General features: G+C 41.9%; 1 protein-coding gene across 8 annotated transcripts in view; it reads left to right on the top strand.

Moving 5' to 3' along the window:
• The window catches only part of LOC144596649 (mitogen-activated protein kinase kinase kinase kinase 3-like), a 145857-nt gene that overhangs the window by 18409 nt on the left and 104746 nt on the right, over positions 1–22702 (top strand). For all 8 annotated transcript variants that reach the window (XM_078405257.1, XM_078405258.1, XM_078405255.1 and 5 more), the window contains exon 2: positions 10846–10903. In XM_078405257.1, coding sequence (XP_078261383.1) covers positions 10846–10903 — 58 coding nt within the window. The remainder of the gene's footprint in view (positions 1–10845; positions 10904–22702) is intronic.

The raw sequence follows: 22702 nt of genomic DNA, 5'->3' as shown, positions 1-22702 counted from the left end.
AATGCTGTAGCAGGGATGTCATTCATTTGGAAAGAATGCAAAAAATGCTCCACCTGAATGTTATCTGAACTTGCGGGTTTGAGTTATAGGGAGAGGTTGAATCGGCTGGTACTTTTTATTTGGACGTAGGAGGCTGAGAGGAATGAATAAAGTGAACACTCACAGACTTATTCATAGGGTAAAGGATTCTAAAACTAGAGGGCGTAGGCTTAAGGGAGAGATTTAACAGTTATCTCAAGGATAACATTTTCACTCAGAGAGTATATCTGAAATAAGCTGTGAGAGGAAGCTTTTGAAGCGGGTACAATTACGACTTTCAAAATACATTTGGATAGATGTATGGATAGGAAGGGTTTAGAGCGCTATGGGCCAAAAGCAAGGAAATGGGACTGGCCCAGAATGCCAGCAAGGAATGCAAGTCCATACATGCCTAAAGGTAGCAGGACCGGCAAATTCCGTACTTCTTATATATAATTTTTTGCGGAAGTGAGATGGCCTGTTCTGCACAGTGGCCCAATCTGTCTATACTGACTCTGATACCTATTTTCACTTATCTGATTTGCCTACATTCGGACCATGTTCATCTATGCTTATCCATGTACCTGTCCAAATGCATTTAAAAACCTTATTGTATCTGCTTCAACCACTTCCACTGGCAGTTCATTCGATATAATCATCAGCCTTTGGGTGGAAAAACTTGCTCCTCAGATCTCCTTTAAATTTCTCCCCTCTCACTTTAAACCTATGGCCTCTAGTTTTAGACTCCCCCCTCCCCACCACCCTAGAAAAAATATGTTGACTCTCTATCCTAGTGCTACCCATCATCTATATACTAAAACTCTCGTTTGTTTCTGAACTGCAGCCAAAACAGTACACAATAGCTCAACAATTTTAGGCCCACCTTACTCACCGTAGTCCCTTTGGTGCTAATGGAAGAAGTTTAATTGAAATCAGTGTTATATTTTAAAAGTTATTCACATTTTATAGTTTAAATCTATCGCCGAGGGAGGGGGGGTGGAGGATAAGGGGGGGGGGTTGAAGGGGATGGAGTGGGGAGGGAGGGGGGGAGGAGAGGTGTGCTGCACAAATGCAGGAGAGGTTTGGGCCCAACGGGTCCACTTGGTCGAGTAATTTTATAAAACTTGATCAAGCCACCTTCAATCTCCTACGTTCCAACCTTTCCTGGTAAGGGGTGGCACAGTGGCGCAGGGGGCAGCACATGGGCATATAAGAGCTGCTGCCTTATGGCGCCTGAGACCTGAGTTTGATCTTGACGACAGGTGCTGTCTGTATGGAATTTGTACGTTCTCCCTGTGGTCGCGTGGGTTTTCTCCAGGTGTTCCGGGTTCTTCCCACACTCCAAAGACGTGCAGCTTTGTAGGTTAATTGGTTTTGGTAAAATTGTTTTAAAAAAAATTGTGTGTAGGATAGTGTTAGTGTACGGGGCGATCGCAGATTGGTGCGGGCTTGGTGGGCCAAAGGGTCTGTTTCCATGCTCTATCTCTAAAGTCTAATATAAAGTCGCCCACTTCAGGTCACACCCTGGTGAATCTCTTCTGCCCTCTCTCCATTGCTACCATAATCTTTCTGTAAGATGGTGACCAAAACTGTACACAATACTCAATTGCGGCCAGACTAATAGTTTGTACATCAACAACATGACATGCCAAGTCTTATACTCATTAAATCAGTGATGTTGAAATTTCTTATTGCTGCTTGCTGAATGTTTTATGAAATTCTTTTGGCAGATTTGAAATCTGCTTCCCGTACTGCCAAACCATATTCGTGCTCAGCAGTGATATGACTATTTATGAACCAGTAGTTTATCTTTTTCTCTTCCATTTCTAAACTAGCTCAAATCTGTGTTTTAATAGAAAGCTGAAAAAAATAGTATTTTGAAACCTTAAATTTGAATGCCAACCGTTGAAATTGCAGTATAGATATATGTTTTAAAATAAAATATCAATAAAAATTGTGATTGTTATTTATATTTACCAATATATAAAACAATTGGAAAACAGTGAGCTGTGTGATTGATAGACTGCAGATATTTCAAATTGAAGATAGACACGTAATGCTGGAGTAACTCTGGGATAGGCAACATCTCTGGAGAGAAAAATGGCCATTCCTTCTCAAGAGATGCTGCCTGTCCCACTGAGTTACTTCAGCATTTTGTGACTATCTTTGGATTAAATCAGCATCTTCAGTTCCTTCCTACACATAGATATTTCAAATTGTTGTCCATGGCATTTTGTTATCTGAGGCATTCTGTTAAATTTGTGTTCCAGTGCGTTTGATGTCTGTCATTTGGATTATAAAATCGTAAGACATAGGAGCAGAATGAGGCCATTCAGCCCATCACGTCTACTCCATCATGTGATCAGGGCCGATCTATTTTTCCCCTTCATCCTCATTCTCCTGCCTTCTCCCCATAGCCTTTGACACCCTTACTAATCAAGAACCTGTCAATCTCTGCTTTAAAAATACCCAATGTCTTGGCCTTCAGCCGTCTGGCAATGACGGAATTCCACAGATTCACCACCCTCTGACTAAATAAATTCTTCCTCATCTCCATTCTGAACAGTTTACTTCCAATAGAAATTTGATGTTCCTTTTTTTTTGCTCTCTGAATTGTATTTTATACAACATGGGGGAATGTCATTTTTTGGTGGGGATGAACTATTATTAATTATCCCTTAAGATGCATTCCCCCTTAGTTGTGTTAAAGATTCAGTTTTCTTTAACCTTTTGCTACATCTGGAATCATAAACACATTGTTAATTTTTCTACTACATACCTACACCAAGGGCAATTTAGAGGAATCAATTAACACAACATGCTTAGTTAAGATGGAGAAAAATGTTTTTATGGTTGGCCTCTTAAGTTTCCAATATTTCTGAATTTGTTGCTAGTGGTTGAATGTTTGATTGCATCCAGAAGTTCATAACCATACTCATTGAAGACTTGTCCCTCCCCGGACATTCCTCCCCCTCCCTGCTCCTGTCCAGCAGAAGGAACAGAGGGGAAGATCTGTTCCTTACTCTGGCTTTTGAGCGGTCCTTCTATAAGCTTAGGATAATGTCTGATTCACCTCTACCCCATTGTGGACATTGGGCTTGGGTCTCTGGAACTGTTGCACGAAGAATTATATTCTGCATTCTGTATCTTCCCCTTTGCTCTTTCTATTGTACTTCAGTTTGTATTTATATCTGGTATATCTGATCTGTTTGGATAGCATGCAAAAGAAAGCTTTCCACTGTAGCTTGATACATGTGAGAATAATAAACCTAAAGCTAAGTTGTTTGTATGCATGTTTTGAGTGTTTTTTTTTACTGAGGTGCTAAATATTAAGGTGCAGGAAGGAACTGCAGATGCTGGTTCAAACCGAAGATTGACACAAAAAGCTGGAGTAACCGGGACAGACAGCATCTCTGGAGAGAAGGAATGGGTGACGTTTCGGGCCTGAAGGGTCTCGACTCGAAACATCACCCATTCCTTCTCTCCAGAGATGCTGCCTGTCCTGCTTAATTACTCCAGCTTTTTTGTGCCTATCTTCGTGCTAAATATTAAGTTCTTAAGTTAAAAGGGATGCAGAATATTGGGACAAAGCAACAAAAGAATGCAGAATGTTTTTCTGTTTTCCTTGCTGTGGCATTGCAAATGTTCTTTCTAATTTCCTACATCTGCTTTTCTGTTCCTTTTTAAATACTCAGTGATTCATTTACTCTCGTGATCTTCCCACCCCTCCCATTAATCCAAAGAAACATTTGCCAACTTGAATTAATGAGAGTATGTTATTTTCTACTGAACAGAATTGTGAACCAGGCATATTGGCGTGTATGCTGATTAATTGTGCAGAAATATTTTACACGGCATTTAGAATGCGAAAAGAAATGTCTGCAAAGCAATAGGTCAATGGGGCCAATAGACATTTGGGTCCGCCTGTATTGATAGCAAGTTTGAATATGACTCGGAATTTAGGAAAACTAAACCATTTGGGAACAAAGCGATCTATGTCTCTTTCTTTGTCAATGTTGAACTAAGATTTCAGTTCCCCAAATCTAAATTGCATTTCTTTGTATGAAAGTAATTTGTTATTTATTTATTTGTTGACTTCTAGTTAATTGTGATCCTAGTATTTAACATTATTACATATCAATTTATGTGATCTGTACCCATTCTACTTAACATTCCTAGTTAAATATAGTTGATACCAAGCTCAAAACACAAGGCACTTTGAATCAATTTACTTGTGGCCGTAAATATATTTTAAAAAACTGGTAGATGTGGGATTTAAAAAGTATCCTTGCTGTTATTTTTCATTTTGAATTGAGGTGCCTATTTTTTTGCTCTGGTGTAGATTAACAGACTGCTTCCTGTACTAAATAATTATTATTGCTGCGTTTTGTTGTGTATTTGGCAATCCTTGCGTGGTGTGTTGCTTTTTGTATTCACAAAGCTAATCCACAATTTACAAAAAAAGCGGTGTCCCTCGAATTTTGTGAGAAAAAAGGTGTTTTCCTTTGGTTTCAATGTAAAAACTCAGGTTGCATTTACACAATGTAAGAATCTACATTAAAGTTCCACATTTAAGAGTACATCAATAAAAATATTTTGAGCCTGAAGAAGGGTCTTGACCCGAAACATGATCTGTCCATTCCCTCCACAGGTGCTGCCTGACCCACTGAGTTCCATCAGCACTTTGTAATTTGCTCAAGATTCCAGCATCTGAAGTTCCTTGTGTTTCCATCAATAAAAATATCTGAAGTAGAACTTTATTAATAATTACGAATTTTAGAATTGAGGATTGACACCTCAGCAATTTGGTGCCAAAGGAGCAATATGTTGATGTTAATTAAGTCTGCGGATTCCGGTGGCACCTGGTATTTTCTGCTTTGAAGCAAGACTGCCCTTAAATGTTATTTTGATAATATCAAGGCAGACTGTCTTGTTCTAGATCCTATTTCAGTATCTGAACCTTCTTTTTTTTTTAATAATTCTATTTTGATTTTGATTTTCCAGTTCCATACGTTCCGCAATGATACACATTCTCATTCACCTTAAACCCTCCTTAGTTAACAAATACTGCATATCCCAAAATAAAGCATACCACAGGTATTGGAATCACTACAAGGATGGGTAATGACTTACTGGACATTTGATCATATCCAAAACTTAACTACACACAAAAACAAAAACAACTAAAACCAACATTTGGGGTATACCTCTATAATATTTCATCACTACTTCTGGAGCGGTATGAAATCAAGGAAAATGGGATAGGACACGGAAGTAGGATACAAAGATCCGCTTTAAACGAATGATGGCCGTACGGGCATGATGTACAACATCCATTTTTCCCACCTTTTCAAAAATATTCCCTGTTGCAATCTTAAAGCAAAAGTTATCCTTTCCATTATAAAAATATCATATACAATGTTAATCCACTCATCCACATTAGGTTTTCCAGGTTTCAACCACTTCCTAGTAATAGCTTTCCTGCTGGCAGCACTTAAAATCTGGAAAAGATACTTATCTTTAATAGAAGCATTTTGTACTGGTAAAGCACCAAAATATAAAAACTCAAATTTAAATGGAATATCCATATAAAAAACTTTTTGTGAAACTTTATGAATCTCCTGCCAAAATGGGATCACTGATACACAAGACCAAAATATGTGAAAATGGTTTGCCTCAAGGCACCCACATTGTCGCCAGCATGAAGAAGAATTTGTGTAATGCCTTTTTTGAACTGGTGTAATAAAAAACCTAATAAGGGTTTTCCAGCAAATTAATTGTTGAAAAACAAAAAAAACCCTGCAGATACTGGAAACTCTCAATTAAAAAACATAGTTCTGGATATACTCAGTTGGTTAAGCAGTGTTCTGTGGAGAGCAAAGTGAGAGTTAATGTTCATATCAATAACTCCTCTGTGGATCTCAAGGATCCCACAGACTTGACTTGTTGATAGACACAAAAAGCTGGAGTAACTCAACAGGACAGGCAGCATCTCTGGAGAGAAGGAATGGGTGACGTTTCGGGGCGAGACCTTCAGACTGTTTCTCACTCTAGAATGCTTCCTGACGTGCTAAGTATTCCCAGCACTTTCTGGTTTAATGCGACGGGTTATTCCAGCAAGACCTGGCTATTTATAGTTGTGTTATTTGCTTATCAAGTCATCCATCCTTGTTTGCAATGTAACATGGAACTAACAGCACCGATACTGGCCTGGTGTTGTAGGCCAGCTGGTCTTGGTAAGTGATTTACGGTGCACATGATGCCTTTCCAGCCTGTCTACGAGGTTTCTTGGAACCAACCATGACATTACTTCAATGTCAGTGTTGTTTTGCATTGTAAACTGTGAGCAATGAAGTAAAATGAAATCTCTTCCGTATATATATCAAGTACATATAATTGTTGGTTTTGAGATCAAAATGCAATTCAAAGCAGATTGGATAGTAGCAGTTAAACCAGATGAGAGATGCAGGCTTCAGTATTTGGACATGGCTAGTTACACTGCAAAGAAAATTGCCAGTCGGTAAGGATGCTTTTATTGTTATTTGCAGTCCCTTTGAATATCTTTGCTCAGTATTTATCTTGGTCAGAAACTTTGATTTACAGTGTTCTAAAAATATCAGTAAAAAGATGAATTGCAAGAGCCAGTCTCTCATTCTCCATTTAATTATGGAGTTCCTGGTTTGGGACAAATATGCTTATGAGGAGCACGCCTGCTCCTGAAAAATTGGTTTATTGGCATCCAATGGCGACTGTCTGATTTTAATGTGTAGTAGATACAAAGTTAGTAATCTAATCTTTAATCCAATCTCCTCAGCCTAAAAAAACTCATTTTTAATGTTTATTGTCTGTGAGTGAGTTGAATTTCTCAAGTCTTTAAAAACTGATTGAAGTCTGTCAACAATCAAGTGATGGTAGGTATTTAAGAGAATTTCTAATATAGCGAATAATTATGCACGATGTGGAATGATTTATAGAAAATCATTTAAGAACTTCCTGATGTGTAGCAGATTGATTACCTGCACACAGCAATTTTTTTAATGGATACGGATAGAACTAATTGTGTGCTCTATGCCTCTTAATGAAGCCAAGTTTAATTAAGTTCAAGGCACCATGCATGTTTTTTTATTAAAAAAGGTTATGAAAATGAATATCTGAAATGAGGGAATTTTATTTGATGAATTGAGAAGCGTTGGAGAATGTTGCTTTTTAAAGTGAAGAAGGTCAAGAGACACAAGGAATTGCTGATGCTGGAATCTTGAGCAAGACACATAGTACTGGAGTAACTGTTGTCTGAAGAGGGGTCCCGACTAAAAGTCTCCATCCATGTTTTCCAAAGATGCTGCCTGACCCGCTGAGTTAGTCCAGCACTAGTGTTCTTAACAGAAAGCTGCCAGGGTTTGAGGATGTAAGGAGAGGATGGACAATTTTCGAATGACACAGAGTGCTGGACTAACTCAGCGGGTCAGGCAGCATTTCTGGAGAACATGGATAGATGACATTTCAGGTCAGAACACTTCTTCGGTTTGCAGAGATGTTGCCTGACCCTCTGAGTTACTCCAGCACTTTGTATCTGTTCTGGTTAATCAGTTTCTGCAGATCCTTGTGTCTACTCGCCCGCCGAGTTACTCCAAGGTTAGTAAGAGACTTGATTTGGATTAATTGAAGTGATTTGTTCCAACAAAACCTGTTTCCATTCAGAGTACGCAAAAAAATCTAGACAGATTCAGTGTTAACTTTAACAAAACAAATGGATAAATGGGAAGAGAGGGGTTTTCCCGATTATTGGCAAGGAAGCAGGGAGTTGTTCTAACTGAAAAGCCATGCTAAAAAAAACCACTGGGCACAGTATTTTGCCCAAGAGTATGAGGTGAAAAGTGAATGAGCAGGCTACTCGTGCACATGCTTGCTGTGGAGGAAGTGTGGCAGCAATGTGCAGAGTATGTGTGTGTGTATACTCATGGAAGGATATCCAGAAGTTTCTGCCAGTGATTTCACCCGTTTCAACAGGGGTGTTACAGCTTTCAGAAGAGATTGGTGAACATGCAAACTGTTCTTACTCAAGCAAAACACACTGGTGGTACTCAGCAGGTCAGGCAGCATCTGTGTGGGGGATGGACAGACAATGTTTCGAGTCTGAGAAAGGTCTTAACCCAAAATGTCATCTATCCATTCCTTCACAGATGCTGACTGACTCGCTGAATTCCTCCAGCAATTTGTTGTATGCTCAAGTTTCCAGCATCTACAGTTTCTTTTGTCTCTAGACTATTCTTATTGTTTAAAAAAAACAACTCGTGTGCACTTCTGCAGATGTTTTAATACTCTACACAGCCATAACTGTGTGATAATGTATTTCTGGCCCTAAAATAACCAGATTTTACATGTGCTCGGTGGCTTTATCGTGGATAAGTATTTTAAAGTTCTTGACGTTTAAAAAAATTCAACTTTGAAATATCAGCACTTACAATAATCTTGTATGCTCCAAACTTTATTTCGGAATGTGCAAAATGTTTTTGAAAAATATTACAATGCTTCTTGTATCACTGTGTGTGAATTTGTCACTTTGACTGGCCTTGCCGAGTGGGCAGCAGGACTGCTGCTGTGTGCCGCAGAACCCCCATACCTTATGTCTGACTGCTTCAGCGGCGAGAAGACCTTGGATGACCTAGGGAGGGACCTCATTGGAACTTAACGAATGGTGAAATGCCTGGATAGAGTGGATGTGAATAGGATGTTTCCACTAGTGTGAGAGTCTAGAATATAAGTATGTACCTTGAGAAAGGAGACGAGAAATTTCTTTAGTCAGGTGGTGAATCTGTGGAATTCCTTGCCCCAGATGTCTGTGGAGCCAAGTCATTGGGTATTTTTAAGGCAGAGATTGACAGATTCTTGACTAGTAAGGATTTCAAGGGTTATGGGGATAAGGCAGGATAATGGGGTTAAAAAGGAAGATGGATCAACCATGATTGAATGGCGGTGTAGTCTCAATGAGCCGAATGTCCTAATTCTTCTCCTATGATTTATGAATTTATGAGATTTGAAATCTATGCCTGAGGCTTTTCTGGGTAATTTCTACACCGATCAGCCAAAAACATTATGACCACTGACAGGTGAAATGAATAACATTGGTAATCTTGTTACAATGGCACCTGTCAAGGGGTGGGATATATTAGGCAGCAAGTGAACAGTCAGTTCTCAAAGTTGATGTGTTGGATGCAGGAGAAATGGGCAGGAGTAAAGACCTGAGTGACTTTGACAAGGGCCAAATTGTTGTAGCCAGACGACTGGGTCAGAGCATCTCTGAAACATCAAGGCTTGTGGAGTGCTTCCTGTCAGCAGTGGTGAGTACTTACCAACAGTGGTCCGAGGAGGGACAAACCACATACCGTCGACAGGGTGTTGGGCGCCCAAGGCTCATCGATGCGCAAGGGCAACGAAGACTATCCCGTCTGGTCCGAACCGACTGTGGGAAGACGACAAGCCGGTGGATGGAATGTGATGCTCTGGGCAATGTTCTGCTGGGAAACCTTGGGTCCGGCCATTCATGTGGACGTCAATTTGACACGTGTCACCTACCTTAACATCGTTGCAGACCAGGTACCCATTCATGGCAATGGTATTCCCTAATGGCAGTGGCCACTTTCAGCAGGATAATGCACCCCGCCACACTGCACACATTGTTCGGGAATGGTGTGAGGAACATGATGAAGTGTTCACGATGTTGCCCTGGCCTCCAAATTCTCCAGATCTCAATCCGATTGAGCATCTGTGGGATGTGCTGGATCGACGTCCGACCCACGGCAGCTCCACCTCGCAACTTACAGGACCTGAAGGATCTGCTGCTATGTTTTGGTGCCAGATACTACAGGACACCTTCAGGGGTCTTGTCGAGTCCATGCCTTGACGGGTCGGCGCTGTTTTGGCGGCACCTGGAAGACCAACAGCATATTATGGAGGTGGTCATAATGTTTTGGCTGATTGGTGGAAGTCAGCAATGTTTTCCACAGATGCTGCCTGACCTGCTGAGTTACTCCAGCACATGGTGTCTTTTTTTGTAAATCAGCATCTGCAGTTTCTTATGTCTACATTTGACTGCATTCCTCCGTTTTGTTTTGAAGAACAATCCACTTTAGCTAGGCGTTAACAATATAATTACCATGTTAGTAATTCTGCCGACTTGTAGTCATAAAAGGTGAGCTGCTGAATCATTAACATTGAATGAAGATTGAGTCAGAATGATCATGATCATTAGCTTTTACTTTGACTCATAGCTGCCATCTTGTATTCACAATGTCTACATTTGATTTGTTTAAGTCTAGCTTTTCATTGTAAAATTGTTTTGGAAAGGACAGGTATATAAATTGGATTGGTTCATATCATTGTGATAATCAAAACAGATTCTTCCATTTATAAAATAACAGCACTTAAGAATCCTTTCCCAATCTCCATCTGCAAATAAATTGGCCCTTCAATGAAATGGTTACTGCAATCGGGATTTTAATGATCTGAGATTTGTTCTCGTTGGAAAGTAAATGCACACTCAGGATAAAAAAATTGCTGTAGCTTGAGTGTGTAGCACACGAGAGGAGAGTGCACAGGACCCCACTGGTGGGAAGGGGGGAAGAGAGAACCTACTGCTTGGAGAGTGGGAGCTATGGGGGAGAGGGGTGAGACAAATTCCCTACTGCTGTTATTTTTAGTCGTTTGCCCTGCTTTTTTTGGCCTGTTGAACAACATCCCAATTGCAGAAATTCCAGTGTTGTATTAAAATTGTAAATTGAGGACTGCTCGTATAAACATTCAAACCATGTTTCTTGTATCTTGCTTTAGGCTCGGAATGTGAATACTGGGGAGCTAGCAGCCATAAAAGTTATTAAGCTGGAGCCTGGTAAGTAATTATTCTGATTGGAAGTAATAAACTGTACCTTTAGTTGTTTCTCTCAAAATACCAAGAAGAACGATTTTGTCAGTGAATCTTGTTGTTGGGCTTTTGTAGATTATGTGCCTTCAGCAAATTGTTTTCTTGAGGAATTTATTTGGACTTAAAAATAATAAATGATGGATAATTTACCAGCTGTGAGTAAATGCAAGTTTTGTGTCTATATTCATCGGGTCATACAGCATGCCAACAGACCCTTCAACCCAGCTTACCCATGCCGACCAAGATGCCCCATCTACACCAGTCCCACCTGCCTGCATTTGACCCATCTATATATCTATATACTAAAACTCTCGTTTGTTTGTTTGTTCCTGAACTATAGCCAAAACGATACACGATAACGCAACAATTTTAGGCCCACCTTACAATTGTCCTGGGGTCACCTTAATGCAAGTTTCATTCAAATTGGTCTTATATTTTTTAAGTTATAGACATTTTAAAGTTTAAAAATTACCTTTTAAATTTAGGCTGGCCGTCTTTAGCGTTTGATGTTACGTTGGGACCCGCCCGAGTGACGGGAGTGGCGGTCAATGAAGGAAGGGGGGCCACGATGGCCGGCGGGGGGGGTGGGAACCACCAGTGACGGGAGTAGCGGCCAGGGGGGGTGGGGGAGGCTGTTCAGCTGACGAGCTACTGCTAACTTTAACAAATGCTCTCCCCCCACCCTGCCAGGAGGATGTGCTGCGTTTTCGACGTCAGTCCGCGTGTGCGCAGTTGGGGCCCGTCGATCTAATGCAGTGATCCTGGACTTACGATGCTTCCACTTACGTTTGGGGGGGAGGGGGGAGGATAAGGAGGGTTGGGGGTGGGATGGAGTGGGTGAGGAGAGGAGGGGGGGTTGAGGAGGGATGGAGTGGGGAGGGGCGGAGGGAGGTTCAGGGAGGGTGGACTGGGTGAGTGAGGGGAAGAGGGGAGCTGGGGGGGATAAGGGGGGATTGAGTGAGGGGGAGGAGGGTGAGGTGAGGGGGGATGGAGTGGGGGGAGTGGGCGAGGGGAGAGTGCTAGACCAATGTGGGAGAGGTTTGGGGGGTGAGGGGAGGGGCGTTTAAGGAGGGTTGGGGAGGGGGGTTGAGGGGGGATGGAGTGGGTGAGTTGGGGGGAGGGATATGGGGGGTTGAGGGGGGATGGAGTGGGTGAGGGGGGGAGGGGAGGGATATGGGGGGTTGTGGGGGGATGGAGTGGGTGAGTGGGGGGGAAGGGAGGGATATGGGGAGTTGAGGAGGGATCGAGTGGGTGAGTCGGGGGGTTGAGGGGGGATCGAGTGGGTGAGTGGGGGGGGGAGGAGGGAGTGAGGGAGGAGAGGGAGATGGACCAATGCAGGAGAGGTTTGGGCCCAACGGGTCTACTTGGTCAAGTATATTCCTCTAAACCTTTCTTATCCATGCACTTTTCCAATGTCAAATTCCTGTCCATTTCTATCTCCATGTTCCCATGGTGCAGTTCTGCAAATGCTTCCGTTCGTGATGACGATCAGTTTGATGCATAAATTGCAGCAGTGTTTCAACCTGGATATCAGTGGTCACGGGTTCGATCCTGATGACGGGTGCTTGTCTGTACGGAGTTTGTACGTTCTCCCTATGACCTGCGTGGGTTTTCTGTGGTGGTGGCTCGAAGGGCCAAATGGCCTCCTCCTGCACCTATTTTCTATGATATGGTTTCTGTGTTCCCTGGTTCAATGGAATAATGTGCAGCACTATAGCACCAATTCCCTGCTTCAATGGAATAATATGCAGCTTTATAGCACCAGCTCCCTGCTTCAATGGTATACTGTCCAGCAGCACAATACTAGACACCATGCTGCCAAAGGTTCTGTTGTAGAGCAAATAAAATTGTCCTGATACTGGTTTCCAATCTGTCTGGTGGAAGAAAGGGGTTAAACTGGCTGCTTCCATGGTGGTTTTCCCTTCCTCCAGCTGGCAAATTCCAACATCTACGTACATTAGAATAATAGAAAAATAAACTGTTCAGCAAGGACACATAATATTTGGATAAAGAATTATAACAATTTGAAGGAGGGGTTATTTGAAAGTTAAAAGCTGACGATTCCCGGAAAATAAACAAATTTGAATGATCCACACTGCAAGATTCACATTTGGCCCACCAAGTTCATGCCAGATCTTTGTAGAGTATTCCAATGTTCCTTTTCCTGACGGCCTTCTAAGTATTTTCTCTCATGCATCTCTAATTGCTTTTTGAGATTTCTGGTTGCAATCCCTCTATACATGCAGTGAGTTCCAAGACATAAACATTCACTGCACAAAAAGGTCACTTCTCACTTTCCCACTCCCATCATGTCTCCTGTTATATTCAACATCAAACGGGTTTCTTTCAGCAACGACTACGTTTTTTTAAACCATAATTCTTACATTACGGAAAAACATTTCAAAGCCAACTATGCATTTCATAATAAATCTTTCAACAATCTTAACTTCAAATGCTATTTAAAAAATCCACCATTCGGCAGAGTGAGTTAGCAGCTTCAAATTAGGGGCGGTGCAGTGGCGCAATGGTACAATTGTTGCCTTACAGTGCCAGAGACCCAGGTTCAATCCTGACTATGGGTGGTGTCTGCGTGGGTTTCATCGGGTGCTCCGTTTTCCTCCCACACCAAAGACGCGCGGGTTTGTAGGTTAATTGGCTTCGGTAAAGTTGTAAATTGTTTCTAATATATAGGATAATGCTAGAGTACGGGGTGATCACTGGTCAGTGCAGTCTCGGTGGGCCGAAGGGCCTGTTTCTGCGCTGTATCTTTAAAGTCTAAAGTACAGTCTAAATTCCTGGACATTAACATTGTGGATGATCTATCCTGGGACCAGCACAGAGTTATCACACAGCAGATGTGCAATCACCTCTACTTTCATAGAAGTTTAAAGAGATTCGACATGTTACTGAAAACCCCTACAAACCTTTCCAGGTGTAATGTATAATCTATCCTGACTAGTTACATCATGGGTAGACACAAAATGCTGAAGTAACTCAGCAGGGACAGAGAGCATCTCTGGAGAGAAGGAATCGGTGATGTTTCGGGTCGAGAGCCCTCTTCACATCATGGCCTAGTATAGAACATGTAGAAACATAGAAAATAGGTATAGGAGTAAGCCATCCGGCCCTTCGAACCAGCACCGCCATTCAATATGATCATGGCTGATCATCTAAAATCAGTACCCCGTTCCGGCTTTTTCCCCTTGGTTCCCTTTGCCCTAAGAACTAAATCTAACTCTCTCTTGAAATCTCTATGGCAATTCCAACGCACAGGAATACAAGAGGCTGCAGAGAGTGGTGGACTCGGCCCGGTACATCACAGACACGGCCCTCCATCTAAAGCATCTACTTGAGTCTCTGCCTCAAGAAGGCGGCATCTATCATCAAGGATTCTCACCATCCAGGCCGTGCCCTTTTCTCACTGCAACCGCCAGGCAGGAGGTACTGAAGTCTGAAGTCCTACATCACCAGGTTCAGGAACAGCTACTTTCCTACAACTATCAGGTTCTTGAACTGACCCACACAACCCTAATGCTACCTCAGCAACTGAACACCACTGAACGTCTCTTGCACCACCATGGGCTTTTAAAAATTATTATTATAATTTTTACAAATGTCTTATTTTTTTGTCTTCTTGTACTCTCTTGAGGACAATAAGGGATTGTCAGTAAATAGGTCCTGACCCGAAACGTCCTCTGTCCATTTCCTTCCACAGATGCTGCCTGACCCCCAAGTTTGTTTGTGCTTTGCCAAGAGATGCATGTGTTCTGCAAAATCAAAAGCCTTTTCAAATACAATCTTTGATTCAGCTCAAAAACGATAAGCTACTTTCAAGCCAGTATCATAGAAAATAGGTGCAGGAGGAGGCCATTTGGCCCTTTGAGCCAGCACCTCGATTACTTTGCCAAATAATCAAAATAATTATTATAAAAAATTGCAGCAGTGAACAGCTTTGAAGATTGAATGAATCAAATGGAAGTCAAAATTCTGTATGATGAGCAAACAATGCAAGATTAAAATCAAAGTCAAGAAGATGAAGTGTGGAACAGAATGCCGGAAATCATTTAGATACGATTCAAGAGACTTTTGGATAGGCATATGGATATGCAGGGAATGGAGAGATCTGGGTTAAGTGCAGGCAGAAATGAGTTGGACTTAGCATCATGGCCACACTCTTCTATGTTTACAAAGGACAATAATGCATACATTGATACTTAATTATTTTTCCTTTCAGTGTTATTGATTAATCAGTCCAACTTCATTTATTTGAAAAATTATTAGATTTTAAAATGGAATAAAATTGCCATCCCACTAAAAATGGAAAAAGACAAAGTGCTGGAGTAACTCAGTGCTCTAGTTAGAACTCTAGAGCCGTTTTGCTGTAGGTCTGTAAGAGTTTGCGTTTTACCACTTGAACGTTAAAGAGTTCTGATTTCTAAAATAGTGTTTGAAGTTGAGATAGTTGAAAGACTTGTTTGGAAATATACAGTGGTTTTGAAATATTTCAATAATGCAAGAGTTATGGTTAAAAAACGATTGTCATTGTGAAAGAAACCTGTTTGATGTTAAATATACTTGCAACATAAATTTCAATGCACTGTCAACTGACCAAGACGACACGAAGTGAAAGATTATTGAAAAGTTGACAAATAATCTGGCATTCACCTATAGACTAATCATAGTTCATCCTGCTTTTGGACAAAGTAAATGTCTGGATCCATTTCAAACACATTGCACTACCTGCACTTGTGAGATCCATGGTGTAGAGTTCTTTCCTTTGCTGGAAAAGGTGTACTATTGTTTAGCAAGGAGCAGATACTTCAGTGAGAATTGTTTTGCAAGTTTCTATTCATCCTTTCCTGCTGCTTCATCACAATACTGATTCCCATAAACTATTTCTTCAATGCTTTTATTCCGGCTGCAGCCTTTGCCAAATTTTACTCCTGCAGTGTCTCTTGACTGTTGCACAAGTATTTTGCACCCAGAGAAAACCCATGTGGTCAAAGTACAAACAGCACCCGAGGTTAGGATTGAACCTTGGTCTCTAGCGCTGTAAGTCAAGTCAAGTCAAGTCAATTTTATTTGTATAGCACATTTAAAAACAACCCACGTTGACCAAAGTGCTGCACATAAAGGTGGCAACTCAACCGCTGTGACACCGTGCTGCCCCCTTGCCTGAGTTTATTCTCTGCTTTCCAATTATGATGAGAGAATTGCCTGAAATGGCTTCTTTCCTAGTTCCTGTGTTATTACCTCGAATCCCCAGGGATCTACATTTGAAGAGGCATTCTTCAATTTATTATAATGTTTACAGAGTACAATGTTTACATATTCTGTTGTGCTGTTGCAAGTAAGAATTTCATTGTTCTATCTGGAACATATGACAATAAAATACTCTTGACCCTTTCATGTAGAGAAACATAGAAAATAGGCGCAGGAGGAGGCCGTTTGGCCCTTCGAGCCAGCACCGCCATTCATTGTGATCATGGCTGATCATCCACAATCAGTAACCCGTGCCTGCCTTCTCTCCATATCCCTTGATTCTGCTATCCCCTAGTTCTATCTAACTCTCTTAAATTAATCCAGTGAATTGGCCTCTACTGCCTTCTGTGTCAGAGAATTCCACAAATTCACAACTCTCCAGGTGAAAAAACTCTTTCTCATCTCAGTTTTAAATGGTCTCCCCTTTATTCTTAGACTGTGGCCCCTGGTTCTGGACTCCCCTAACATTGGTAACATTTTTCCTGCTTCTAGCTTGTCCAGTGGAATTGGCTCAAGGGTGTTCTACTACTCCTTAAATTCTCTGTACTTTTCCCCCATTGAAATAATCTAAAAACAAAATGTTCAAGAGTGAAGTGTGTTTTATTGTCGTGTGTACTGAAAAGGGAACAATAAAGTTCGTTCTTTCAGCAGCAGCCGCAGGCTTGTAAACACAGTATTCAATAGATAATATATCAAACAAAAAAAAGTTCAATAGATAAAAAATCAAACATTGTGCAAAAATTAAACAAAGCCCAAGGTAACCTAGTGCAACCAAGGCAGTTTTTAGATCAGAGTTTAGTTGAAGTTTGTAGCATTCAATCGCCTGATGATTATTGGAAAGAAGCTGTTCCTGAACCTGGACATCATAGTTTTCAGGTTCCTATACCACCTTCCCGATGGCAGAAGTGAAATGAGAGTATGGCCAAGGTGGTGTGGATCTTTGATTATGCTGGCTGCCTTTTTGATCCCTACCATCGATCCCTTTGATGGTGGGAGGTCAGTACCCATGATGGACTGGGCAGTGTTCACTTGAACTGTACACCTGTCAAAGTTCAAGAAAATATTCATCGGCATTCTGAATCTCCTCACTCTTCTGAGGGAGTAGAGGCGTTGATGGGGTTTCTTTATGATTGCATCAGTGTGTTGGTTCCAGGACAGACCTTCAGAGATATGCACGTCCAGCAGCTTTAAGTTGTTGACTCTCTCCACCACCGTGCTGTCTATGAAGACGGTTTGTGGATCCTCGTCCTTTCTCTTCGAATGTCAACAATCAGTTTCTTGATTTTACTAAGAGCTAGATTGTTGTTAAGGCACCATTCAATCAGACGATCAATCTCCCTCCTATACCCTGACTCATTGTTACCCGTAATTCATCCAACAACGGTGGTGTCGTCAGTGAATTTAAAGATGGAGTTGGTAGCTGGAAACCATCATGGGTATAGAGTGAGTAGAGCAGGCGACTGAGCGCTGTATCTCTGAACTAAACAACCATCACCTGTACGCTTGCTGACTGCACTACGGCTGATTGTGTACTTGTTGGTGCACTATGGACTTTGGTGACGCATATTTTGGTTACCTATCAGTCTTGTCATTAATTTATTATATAATTGATTGTTAAATATTTGTCTGTGCGTTATTAAGTTAATGAGCCCGTAAACCTGCAGCAACTAGAATGTTATTGTTCTGTTGCCGGTACAAATAATTAAACACCTTTGTCTCTTGATCTGATTGATTCCATGTCTGGCAGTCCTCTATTCAAACCTTATCTACTTCGTTAAACCACTGCTCCCCCTATTTCACTACGACCCATATCTCTAATTTTCTTCAGTCCAACAAGCCCTCAAGATCTCTTTGGTCCTCCAAATCTTTCTGTTCCCTAACCTTAGTCTCTACCATCAGTAGCCATGCCTTCAGCTGACCTGGTCCTGAGCTCTGTCATTTCATCCCTGAACCTCTAACAAGAATGTAAAAATGAAAGCAGAAGTTCATTTGTCCCCTTGCACTATCTCTGGCATTCAATAAGGTTAGAGGTGAGCTTATAGCTTGGCATCACAATTGTCCTGAACTAACCCCAGATCTTCTTGAGGTAAAAGACCAACGTATGGTTTGCTTTTCTATGTTGCTACAGTGGCTGCATATTAACCTTGAGTAGTTGGTGCACTGGCACATCCACATCCAGGTGAACAGTTTTCAATCCCTCACTATTTAAAACAAACACCCTGCTTTTCTTTACCGTTTTCTAAAATGGCTGACATCACAATTTTTCCACATACTGCAGTCTTGAATTGCGATCTTTCTTGGTTAACCCATAATTAAGTTATTGCTGCTCATCTTCATAACATTTATAAGAGGATGATGTTTATTTGCTATGTGAGATTGGTTGTCCACAGCCCAATGTGTTGGTTCATAGGCTGAATGTGGTACTTTATTGTGAAAAGCTGTAACTATCTTGGAGGCCATACTGATCCTGTACAATGAAGAAAAACAAGTTGTGCATGTGGCCCAGTCCATTACACAGACCAGACTCCCCACTATTGCCTCCATTTACACTTTACTCTGCCTTGGAAAAGCAGCTAACATAATCAAATATTTGTCCCATTTTGGTCATTCCTCCCTGCTCCGGTCTAGCAGAAGATACAAAGGCTTGAAAGCTGCACCACTGGACTCAGGAACAGTTTCTCCCCCCGTTATCAGGCATCTGAACGGTCCTTCCATAAGCTAGCGTACCGTCCGATTCACCTCAACCCCATTGCGGACATTGGACTTTGCCTCTGGAATTGATGCGCTACAATGCTGAGAACTATATTTTGCATTCAGTATATTCCCTTTCGCTTTACCTATTGTACTTGAGTTTGACTTGATTGTATTTCTGTATAGCATCATCTGATCTTTTTGGATAGCATGTAAAACAAAGCTTTTCACAGTACTTTGTTCATGTAACAATAAACCAAATCTGAATCTAAAGTGCATTGTTACAGTCATGGAGCAATCTGCTGTTTGCGAGAAGTTGTTTTTCCGCAGTTATTCTTTTCAATAGTCAATAGTCGTTTATTTGTCACATACACATAAATGTGTAGTGAAATGAAACATTACCCGCAGTTGAACAATAAGACCAATAAGAATAATCAATAAAAATGCAATAACACATACAATCACAAACTAACACCAAACAAAAAGAAACATCCATCACAGTGAGTCTCCTCCAGTCCCTCCTCACTGTGATGGAAGGCCACAATGTCTTTTCTCTTCCCTGCCGTCTCCTCCCACGGTCAGGCTGTTGGAGTTGCCACGTCGGGGCGGTCAGGACTCCCGACATTGAAGCCCCCGCTGGGCGGTGAAAATCCCGCGGCCTATTCCAGGCCGCGCCGGACGGTGAAAGGTCCGCGGCGGGCCGACCCAAGCCCCGCGATTCGGGACGGACGAACACGCTGTCGCTGCCGTTGCCGGAGGTCCCGATGTCGGCCCCCATCCAGGGGCCTGCGGGCTTCCGACGTCCACGCGGCCCGCGCCGGAGCCTCCGGAGACGAGTCGCAGCCGCACCCGCAGCATTCAAGGACAAAAGTTGGCTTTAATGGATGGCTTCATACATTAAATGGTCTGGCACTTACTGCCTGCCAGAGATTCTTTCAAAATATTTTCAGAAGCCTCAATTTCAAGAAGTTGGCAGCTGGTGAATGACTGATAACAATTCTGCTTCATGGAAGCAATGCAAACCAAATTCCTGTTGTAGAGGCAAGGCTGGAGTCAGTATGACAAATTATCCTTTTTTGCAAGTTAACTGTCAATCACCCAGAGATAGACTTCTGCTACAATAGACAATAGGTGCAGGAGGAGGCCATTCGACCCTTTGAGCCAGCACCGCCATTCACTGTGATCATGGCTGATCATCTACAATCAGTACCTTTTCAAACAATCAAATGTCTCCATAAAACTTCAGATTATCATGCTTAAAATTGAACTGAATTTGCAGTTGATAATAGAGATTCATGCAATTTTTAGTTTAGTTCAGAGATACAGCATGGCCTCAGCCCATCAAGTCCATACCAACCATCGGTCACCCGTTTACACTAGTTCTGTTATCCCACTTTCTCATTCACTCCCTACACACCAAGGGCAAATTAGAGAGGGCCAATTAACCTAAATACCAGCATGTCTTTGGGATGTGAGAGGAAACTGGAGCACCCAGAGGAAACCCACGTGGTCACGAGAACGAACAAACTCCACACAGACAACATCTTAAGGTCATGATCAAACCCGGGTCTCTTTAGTACCTGGGTAATTTAGAAATGAATTTATCCACCAAAGTTAATACTGTGGCATTGCACTGGAGGTGAAATGATACCAAAAATTTGTTTTTAGTTTATCTGAAACAGTTACGTCCAATTTAATGGGATTTATGAAGTGGTTTTCAAACTTTTTAAAACAAAGATAGCCTTGAGTCACGATTTTTTTTGTTACTTTATTTGGGAATTTTCAGTTTCCAGTTCCAGTTTCAGTTAATTGATTTTCTTAAAGCCCAGAAGTTTTGCAGAAGATAAATCTATGTTCAGCGTACTACCACTCTTGGAGTACTGTGTGTAGGAAGAATGTAATTAACTTGGAAAGGGTGCCTCTTGCTCATACTTCACCACTGGTGAATGTGACATTAAGAAATGTCAAGGTGATAAACTCTGGAATTCACAGCATTACCTGGTTCAAATTAGATAGAGATTCACCAGGATGTTACCTGGGCTTGCGGGCTTGAGTTATAGGGAGAGGTTGGATAGGTTGGGACTTTTTTCTTTGAAGCCTAGGAGACCGAAGGGGTGACCTTATTGAGGTGTACAAGATCATGAGGGGCATGGATAAAGTGGACGCTCAATCATTTTCCCAGGGTAGAGGATTCTAAAACTAGAAGGCATAGGTTTAAGGTTAGAGGGAAAATATTTGAGGGGCAACATTTTCACCCAGAGGGTAGTCTGTATCTGGAATGACCTCCTGGAGGAAGCGATGGAAGCAGATTCAATTAAGATTTTTAAAAGACATTTGAATGATAATGGTTCAATAGTGTTTTTCTTTGTTGCATGTTCAAACGCACAGTGGAATTATTTTCTTACATACAGTCCTGTAAAGTATTATACTCGATTAGCAAAGTGTACAGAAATAGTCTACGGATAGGAAGGGTTTGGAAGGCTACAGGCCAAATGTAGGCAAATGGAACTCACCAGGAATGCCAACCTGGTCAGTATGGACAAAGCGGGCTGAAGGGCTTGTTTCTGTGCTGTAAAGCTCTATGACTCTATAAGGATTTGTAAGCAATAGCTAGCTGGCGCTGGGACTTATTGACCTTGAAAGCAAGCATCTGCTTCTTCCCTACCTGTATTTCATCTGCAAAAATGCTTCAGATGTTTCACATGACTGCCTTGCATAGCAGCCTGCATCAGTTTCACTTTGCTGACCTTTACAATGTTTTCTGGCCTACACTGTCTTCTGGTCAAACATCACCCTTAAAAAAAATTCTCACCGTGTTTTCAATGCAACGTCTTGTTCCTGCATATCTCTATAATCTCCAAGCCTGTAACCTTCCGGAGAACCGCTTCTCCTATTCTAGCCTCGTGCGCGTGCTTTACCGCTGGTGAATGTGACATAAAAAAATGTCATGCTGATAAACTGTGGAATTCTCAGCAATAACTGCAGTAGTTCTGTCTATTTAAATGTCAAAAATATCCCTTAAAACCTACTTGCTTTGGCAAGTTTTTAAGTCGGCTGTCCGTTGTTGTGTGGCATGACATTTAATTTTTACCTTTGAAAGTACTTCTGTGATTGCCTCGAGATGTTTGCTCTAAGTTGCATAGTTCTCTTCTGTGTCCCTATGCCTTGCTCTTAAATATATGTGTAATGTTCACAGCAAGAAAGACACAAAGTGCTGAGTAACTCGGCGGGTCAGGCAGTTTCTTTGGAGAATGTGGATAGGTGATGTTTCTGTTCGGGACTCTTCCTCAGACTGTCAGACTGATTGTGGGGGGGGGGGGGGGGGGTGATAGCCTGATGCTTGGACATAGGTCTGAGATGAAAAGACAAAAGGTGTGAGATAAGGATAGATGCGAATTGTGAAGCCAAAGGAAGGAATGAGGTGGAAGGGGAGGGAAGAAATGGGTGCGAGTCCTGGTGGGGCACAGGGGAGAGTGGAGGAGGAAAAAGGAGCGGTTTGTTAGCTAAAATTGGAGAATTCAATGTTCATACCGTTGGGTTGTAAACTACCCAAGCCGAATAGGAGGTGCTGTTCCTCCAGTTTGCGTGTGGCCTCACAGGCAACAAAGGAGGCCCAGGACAGAAAAGTCAGTGTGGGAATGGGAAGAGGAGTTGAAATGGTTAGTAACTGGGAGATCCAGTAAGTCTTGCCAGACCAAGTGTGTGTTCGGTGAGATGGCTGCGCCTGGTCTCACTGATGTACAGGAGGCCATATCAGGAACATCAGATACAGTAGACGAGGTTAGAGAAGGTGCACATGAACCTCTGTCTCAC

This window comes from Rhinoraja longicauda, chromosome 9, assembly GCF_053455715.1.
Source record: "Rhinoraja longicauda isolate Sanriku21f chromosome 9, sRhiLon1.1, whole genome shotgun sequence".
Classification (NCBI taxonomy): domain Eukaryota; kingdom Metazoa; phylum Chordata; class Chondrichthyes; order Rajiformes; family Arhynchobatidae; genus Rhinoraja; species Rhinoraja longicauda.
The sequence above is the reverse complement of the archived record's forward strand: the minus strand, read 5'-3'. Positions and strand labels throughout refer to the sequence as shown.